The sequence below is a fragment of the Cynocephalus volans genome, chromosome 8, assembly GCF_027409185.1.
Source record: "Cynocephalus volans isolate mCynVol1 chromosome 8, mCynVol1.pri, whole genome shotgun sequence".
In the NCBI taxonomy this organism is placed as follows: Eukaryota; Metazoa; Chordata; class Mammalia; order Dermoptera; family Cynocephalidae; genus Cynocephalus; species Cynocephalus volans.
The window spans coordinates 110,482,815-110,490,809 of record NC_084467.1 but is presented as its reverse complement, the minus strand read 5'-3'; the positions used below and the strand labels follow the sequence as shown (position 1 = coordinate 110,490,809).

The window sequence follows — 7,995 nt, the reverse complement described above, 5'->3', positions numbered from 1 at the left end:
CCTCACCCAGCAAGCAAAGCAGTGGTCAATGATCCTCCACCGGGGGGAGGGGGGGGACTCAGCTGGCCTGATTCCAAAGCCCCCAAGAGTTGCCAGTCCAAACCTTTGCCACACAGCTGCCTGGACCTCATGCACAGGCCGGTGAGCATCTCAGCAGTAAGGATTGGGAAGGCTTGTGGGGGGTGCCAAGCAGAGCAGGGAGGAGCACAAGACCCGGATTCACACGTCCAGCCACGCCATCATGCACTGGCTGAGTGACTTTGAGCAAGTTGCTTAACCTCAGTTTCTCTTCTATAAAATGGGTATAACACCCACCTCAGCGAGTCATTATGAGTTTTAGATGATTCTTAGCTGGTAAAGTCCTTCGTAGAGTTAGAACAATCGATATGTGATTGCTGCTATCGTAATTAACTACTAGAAAGCCACCTTCTTGTTCAGGCATGAGTTGTAGTGTTCTGCCTTTCACAGACATTGCAAGCCTTTCTACCAGAGCTGAATGAGAGGTAGTGGATGAGGTAATAGAACGAGATTAAAAAATACACGAATGAAGGAACAAATAGGAAAAGTGTTCTCAGGAGGTAGAAGCTTTATTATGACGTCTTCAAAGGACATTCAAATCAGAAGGCAGTTGCTGTATGCAAGCCCCTGCAAACAGTAGGGTCCAGTGTCCCATCCACGGTTCTCAGATCCTCGGGCTGGAAAATCATATCGGGGTTCCGGGAGTTTGGGGGAGGCCGAAAACAAAGTGGGTTTCTGAACATCAAAGTGCGATTAGCTTTACGGGGGCAAACTCCGAGGCCCAGCCCCGCATGGGAGTCATTATTACTACGGGAGGGGCGGCGGGGTGCAGGAGCAGCAGGCGGGGCGGGCCGGCCTGGGCTCGGAGGGTCGCTCTAGCGCAACTTGCGGGGCGCGGGCAGGCTCAGCAGCCGCCGGAGCAGCAGCCCGAGCTCTGGTTGTTGCAGGAGCTCTGGGACCTCTGGCTGCCGCCCCCACAGCAGCAGCAGCCACGACTCCGCTGCCGGCGGCGCCTCCTTGGAAAGCAGCAGCAGCTGGTGGAGCTGGAGCCGCAGCAGCCCGAGTCTCCGCAGCAGCCCGAGTCTCCGCAGCAGCCCGAGTCTCCGCAGCCGCCGCCGCCGGAGCTGGAGCCGCAGCAGCCGCCGCCGCAGCAGGAGGAGGAGGAGGCGGCGGGCGCCGGGGCGGGCGTCGGGGCGGGGCCCTGTGAAGACCCCTTGGAGAAGCCTTTGGCGGAAGAGGCGCACTGTTGGGAGGACATCGCGGGAGGCACGGCGCACCTGGAAGAAAGGCAGCCTTTCAAAGGCGAGCAGACCTTTTCTTTCCGACAGTGGAACTCAGGGCTTTAGAGATTTGGCTTAGTGAACAACTCAGCCTGGCCTGGTGCAAGGGGGAAAAAAGCACCAAGAAAGAGGGAAAGCAAAGAAACAACCCCCAAACGGATGTTTTCAGTGAATTAAAAATGCATAGAGCCGGAAACTGTCTATGCAAATAATTAATGGTTTTCCATTTCCTCTGATTAGAATAAGGACCACCCAAGTTCTCCGCAGTGGAAAATAAAGAGGATATTGTGGCAATATCTCTGTAAGATCCAGTCCAAAATCTTCTCTTGGCTCTTTTCCTCTCCTCCGTTTAACTTTGGCCACAGACCTTCAAGTGATATTCTCCTAGCTACCAGCATCGTATAAACACCCCATCAGTTAACAAGTACCCAAATTGCACGTGTCCCTGCCTGCTGGGTCTAAACAATCCACAAATGCCAGAAGCATGTCCTGGCCATTCTTTCTTGCCTAAGCATCTCATCCCCCATGACCACTGGGAAAAGGAGAGTTGTGCAAAGAATGGAAATATCCCTCTCCAGACAGCCAAGAGACCTGAGTTCTAGTCGCAGCTCTTCCACAGACTTTCTGCGTAACCTTGCAAAAGTCGCCCCGTGTCTGGCCTTCATGTCCTCATTAGTATGATGAGAGGTTGGCTCACTTGAAGTTTAAGGTGCTTTCAGGGCTCTCCTTCCATACCCACCTGCTGGCTATGTTCTGCCTTCTCTTCCCTTCTGTCTTCAACTCTTCCCAACCTCCCCCAGGGCCCACTTGGAGACTTACCAGACCCTGACTCCAATGGAAGACTCACTCAGTTCTCCAACTGCAACGGACCACCTGCTAGGCAGTGGACTGAGCAATATCTAGCCAGGGAACCTTTTATTAGATTCCTATTGGGAGGGGCCCATTTCCCAATAGACACGCTCAGCTGACAGTCATACCCCAGAGACATTCATCACTCAGGTAGCACCGTAGGTGGTGCACATGGGCATCCAAGCCACTTCACAGAGGTGCCAGGATTGCTGTGGCATGTTTACTTTCCAAACAGGACACTGTTTGTAGCTGGTAGGGCTGTGCGTATGCTAAAAGTAGCCATGGGACTCAAATGAGAAGTCTGGCACCTCTCCTGCTGTCTCCTACGATGCGTGCACACACACACACACAGTACCACTTGCCCACACATCCTTCCCTGTGTAATCATCTACTTGGTCATTTGTGTTGGTTCGCATCTCTCTGGCTCTTGGTCCCTGGCTCCTCAGGGCAGGCCACAGGCCATGTGATAAGCCTGCTGGGTTTCATGCAGATGCTTCCAGTTGCAGTTGAGTGAAGAGGATGGATGGCAGGAACCCACCTATGGGAATCCCAGTGGAGATTTCTCTCTGTCACTGGCCACAGAAGGAAAAACCCAAGCAAAGTTAAGGAACCATTAAGACTAGAAAAGTTGTGAATATAAGCATGTCACCATATCCCCCATAAGACAGTCCTGGTGGGCCTGAGGGAAAAAATGTGTGCAGAATGCTGGCCTAATTGCAAAATGGCAAGCCAGCCTGAAGGACCCCTGATGCTTACCCTGCTCCCCACCTCTGATTTCCCTTTGAAGCTGGTTCTCCCTGGGGCCACTACCAATAGAAAAGAAAAGAAGAAAAGAAAAGGAAGAAGAAGAAGGGAAGAAAGGAAGGAAGGAGAAAGGAAAAGGAAGAGGGAAGGAGGGAGGAAAAGGAAGAGGGAGGGAGGGAGGGAGGGAAAGAGAGAAAGAAAAAAAAAGAGAAGGAAAGTCCTTTCCAAAGGTCTAAAGTGTCCAAGATAAATGGTGCTTTTAGAATAACTTTTAATAATTGGAGAAGACTTTGGAGGTCAACTGGCTTTAGAACTGCTCCTTTATCAATGCAACTGCCCAGAACCGTGAATGTGAGACACGAGAAAGATCTAAAACTAAGAATTCAAGAATTAATGGTGAGAGACAGGTTTGGGAATGAGTGAGCTAGGAGTGGCATGAGGGAACAGACAAGGAAAGGTAAGTCACAGAAGATACCAGTTTCATTTAATGTTGCTTTAGAGCCTGATTAACAGGTTGCCTGTACTTACCTGTTGGTGAATTTAGGTGAGACATTCCATTTTGGAATGAGATCAATATTAGAAAAGAGAAGGAAGTAATGAATTAACAAGATGCAGGTGGCATCTCCTCTGGACAACTGTGCAAAGTTCTTTAAAAAAAAAAAGTGAAGAAAAAGGTTTGATAGGAATTAATATGAGGAGATGATTTGGGCAAGTACCTGCTCATTATATGAACTTCCTGTAGCCTCATATACTAAGTTGACCTAGCACTACTAACTCTTATCAAAGGAGGGGCCAATTGTTTATCTCATACAAAAGGCTGATTTGGAATTACGTTTTCTACTGCAAACTTTTTTAGTATCTCCTGAAGGAAATAGCCCATTCCTAAAGGAATGTTACCTGGAAAACCCAACATGATGACTAAGTCCCTCCTGTTCCCACCTCTCTCTCTCTCTCTCTCTCTCTCTCTCACACACACACACACACACACACACACACACACACACACACACACACACACACACACACACACACACACACACTGGCCACATGGAGGCAGTCTGACAGAGAGGGGTACCCCCCTGGTTCTTGACTCAGACCCAATCCAGGATTTCAGGATCCAAGGAAAATGGGTTGAAACATTTCACACCTGGCTCCTAAATTCATGCCCCAGAAACCATCCCCCTCCTTCCAGCTCTCCTCTCTAGCACACTGATGGAAGCCTCTGGAACTTTAATAATCATAAAAGTAAAGAGTGTCTGTTCATTAGAGCCCAGAATGAGCACTTCAGGCAATCTCATTCCCCATGAATAGGAGACAAAGTATTTTTCAAACTATGACCCCCCCAGAACGTGACCTTTCCAGGTAGCACCATCCTTCTCTCCTCAGACCTATCCTGACTCTCTTCATGCAAGTTTGTGTCAGCCATAATAGTCTCAGACAGGGTTTTTCCTTCAAGATTAAAGTTCCCACATTCAGAACGTGAAAGGGAAAATTGTCTCCCAGAGACATAAGTAATGTGAAGCCAAAAAGTGCTTTCCACAAGCTTTTTGAAGGGTCCACTGACACTTAAAGGAAGGGAAGGGGGGTTGATGCAGGGAGAGGTGAACAGAACACAACTGGGAGGCAGTGACATCAGGAAGAAAAAGCTTTATTGTTACAGAGAAAATGAATCCCAACACCTGGTTCTGTAAGAACTGTGTCTGAGAGGGGAAACCAGGCCGGTGAATATCAGAAGTTAAACCTCTAAACGATGGAATGAACGTGGGCAGGATGAAGTGGAAACTTGAAGCATTTCAGAAGCCTTCTGTGGAAAAACGGGAGACGAGGCGCCTCTGGCTGGGGCAGGTCTTCTGCACTTTGGCTCTGCCACTGCTGCTGCTCATGGCCTGGGTCAGCAGCAGCCCCCCGAAGAGCAGCCGGAGCCCCCAGAGCTGTGGCAGCAACCAGAGCCCCCAGAGCTGTGGCAGCAGCCAGAGCCACCAAAGTGCTGACCACTGCCACTGCCACAGCACTCAGAGGTCTGGCGTCGGCGTCGAAGAGACCGGCGGGGCTTGTGGTGGCTCAGGCAGCAGCTGCCACCCCCAGAGCTGCAACAGCCACCACCCCCAGAGCCACAGCAGCCTCCGGAGCTGGAGCTACAGCAGGAAGAGACTGGAGGTGGGCACGGGGCTGGACACTTAGGGGGGCACTTGGGGGGACACTTGGGAAGGCATTTGGGAGTGCACTTGGGAGGGGGCTGGCACTGCTGCTGGCTTTGCTGGCAGGACATCTCAGCAGGAGCTGTATAAAGCTGAAAGACAGTACAGAAGTTTTTAATTCAACCAGCCCAATGTAACTTCCTTACATTTATAATTGAACTTTGATTTCACATGATTTTATCTCTATGATGATCAGCTTTTAAAAACACAATCTCCCAAAATCAATGATAAGAAATATACGAATGATTTCAACCTAAAAACTCCATATTTTCAAATGAATTCTTTGCAGTTTCAAAAAGGCACCAACCCCTCATTCCCTTCACCTACCTCCACCCTCCCCTTTCAGAAGAACCCTCCCTTCTAAATCCTCCTTTTTCCTTGTCTTTCTTCACAACTGTCCTCAACCTCCACCCAGGGCCTCTTTCTGCCCAAAACACCAGCACCAGAGCTCATCCGAGTCCCTGAGAAGCACTCTACCTGGTCCAGGCACTGGAGCAGATCACCCAGGAGGCGGGTGGACTGAGGTGCTATCAGAGGCTTCTGCCTTTTATACAGTTCAGCTCTGACCTGGCATCAGGAGAGGCAGACCATGCGCAGATGCTGATAGCATCTTTCATAAGGGACATGGGTGACTGCCCTGCCTTCACATCCCAGGGACCCAATTCCTCCTTCCATAAGCATCTCAAGTATTAACCGACAGGAGGATCCCCTGAGAATTGCAGGCCTCTAGGAGAGTGAAGGAGCTTGCAGATTGCACACAGCACCCATCAATCTCACAGGCAGCTCTGCTATGCTCCCTGTTTCCTGAGCTGGGCCAGTATGATTCTAGACCTCTGGGATGAAGAGGAAGTCTGTTTTCTCTGTGGTATTGAAAATGGAGAGAAAAATTCCCAAGACAGAAATTAAATGGCCCTTTCTAAAATAAGGATAGAGATCCAAAATAAAATCTCAGGCTCAAGCCAGTGATCTATTGTGGTTTTTTCATTCTTAGATGATGACGTAACCTGGACTAAGAATGTCTGATATCTCAAGGATGTTATTTTAGGTAGGTCTAATGCAGATGGTGTGGGTGGTTAGGCTTCTCTCCTTACCTGAATTTGATGTGCCAAAAGAGCTCACAAACAGCACTGATTCAGCACTAACAAACCCTTTGAAAGGGCAGAAAAAGTCTAGAAATGCCTTCTGTTTCCATGTGTGGTCCTCAAAAAGTCACCTTTGGCCAGCCTGAGGTGAGGTGGCAGGGACCAGTTGCGTACTGAGGGTGGAACAGAAGAGCTACACTCATCTAGAAGTTGCCAGAAGTGAGGCATCGGTTCTGGTCATTCCTAAGAGAAGAGCATCCAACCGGAAAGATCCTTTTTGTATAAATGACCTCAGGAGGATACTCTTCTTTGAATGCTGGGGACAGGGGACGGTGGAAGTGGGGACCACATAGGTTTTGAAAGCCTGTGATGGAATCCAAAGCCTATTTTCCCTACAAACAATACAAGGATACCTCCAACAGTTCATAGAAAGATTCATATTATCTTTCAACTCCATTTTTCCACAAACTTTTTGAAATATCCTCATATTCTGTGGGCAAGTTAGGTCCCCAGGAAAGTCACCAAGACCTATTTAGCTGGAAAAGATAGCCAAAATATGGCATATTCACTATGAAAGCTTCAGTGGAAGAAAATAAAACTGGGGGACATGTACAATCCCTCCGAGCCATGCCAGATTCAATAGCTGCAATGGCAGGTGGTAATTATAACACAGGCTCTGGAGAGAGACTGTCTGGGATCAGCTCACAGCTTTGCTTTTTCTGCTTTTGTGATCTGAGGCAAGTAACTTAATCATCACTGTAAAAAGCAGCTAATAACAATTCCTAGGCCACTAAATGAAGACATAGATAAAGTACCTGGAACTGTTAGTTCAAAATGCTAGTTTTAAAAGAATCTCATCATTATAGAAACGCTTATTTTCATGAGAAAATATAGTCTAAATCTCAAATTACTCATCTGTCAATTTTTCAAACCAAAACCATATTTTGTAATATCAGAGCTTGGCCCTAATGTTTTCTTACAGCAAAATATTAAGAGTACTTACTTGCCGCTGGAAGTTGAGAGTATTTTTTTAAAAGCATACTCATGAAAAAATGCACACACACACACACACACACACACACACGGAAGAATTTAAAAATCACCTGTAATCCCATTCCCCAAGTACTGTTAATATTTTCCTATTTTCCTTCCAATCTTTTTTTTTTTTTTTACCATGTATAGTTTTTTAGTGATTTGTGTTTTCTTTTGATTTTACATAGTCTTTATCATGGTACTTATATAAAAGCTTATCTTACTAACTTTTCACTTAACATTTTAACATCAACATTTCCCATATAATTCATTCTTTGAAAGCATTATTTTTGGCAGCCATGAGAACATTTCAGGACACAGACCTATTCACAACTGGTCGGAGTGTGAGTTCTAGAGCCAGTCTCTGGGTTTGAATCCCAGCTCCCCACTTACCAGCAGTGTGACCTTGGACAAGTGACATGAGCACTCTGCCTCACTGTCTTCATCTGTGAAATGGGAAAAGAAATAGTTTTTAACTCATAGGGTTATTTACAGATTAAATGAGTTAACATCCATGAAAATCTTGGAATACTGTCTGGCACACAGTAAATACTCAATAAACTTTAAAAATAAAACGTGATGCTGTGCCACTTCTGAATTTCATCACACAGGGGTCAGGCTGGGTATAGATAAAGACCACTGGGTAGGGAGGCAAACAGGCTGCTTTGGCTGCTAGATCTCTGTGCATCAGGGGATCTATCTCTTCCACCTCCCTGCCCTTGCTGAGAAATACAAGAAAGAATGCAGAACACAGGCTCCGAATTTCTAGGGGTGGGGAAAGCCTAACAGAAG

The 7,995-nt window shown here is 47.4% G+C and overlaps 1 protein-coding gene across 1 annotated transcript; it reads right to left on the bottom strand.

Annotated features, from left to right (window-relative positions):
* Window positions 1-568: 568 nt before the first annotated feature.
* On the bottom strand, window positions 569-2,158 carry CRCT1 (cysteine rich C-terminal 1). Its single transcript, XM_063107191.1, has 3 exons — window positions 2,118-2,158; window positions 1,159-1,295; window positions 569-1,101 (listed from the first exon to the last, which is right to left on the bottom strand). Exons 2-3 carry the CDS (start codon window positions 1,274-1,276, stop codon window positions 923-925), a joined length of 297 nt encoding a protein of 98 aa, XP_062963261.1. The 5' UTR covers window positions 1,277-1,295; window positions 2,118-2,158; the 3' UTR covers window positions 569-922.
* Between the last annotated feature and the right edge of the window lie 5,837 nt (window positions 2,159-7,995).

Bases quoted from the DNA above. Each gene is read 5' to 3' on its own strand.
- CRCT1 (XM_063107191.1), bottom strand. From the start codon at position 1,276: ATGTCCTCCCAACAGTGCGCCTCTTCCGCCAAAGGCTTCTCCAAGGGG. The intron at 1,102-1,158 runs GCTGCTGCGGCT...GCTGCTGCGGAG, and splicing joins CTCCTCCTGCTGCGGCGGCG to ACTCGGGCTGCTGCGGAGAC.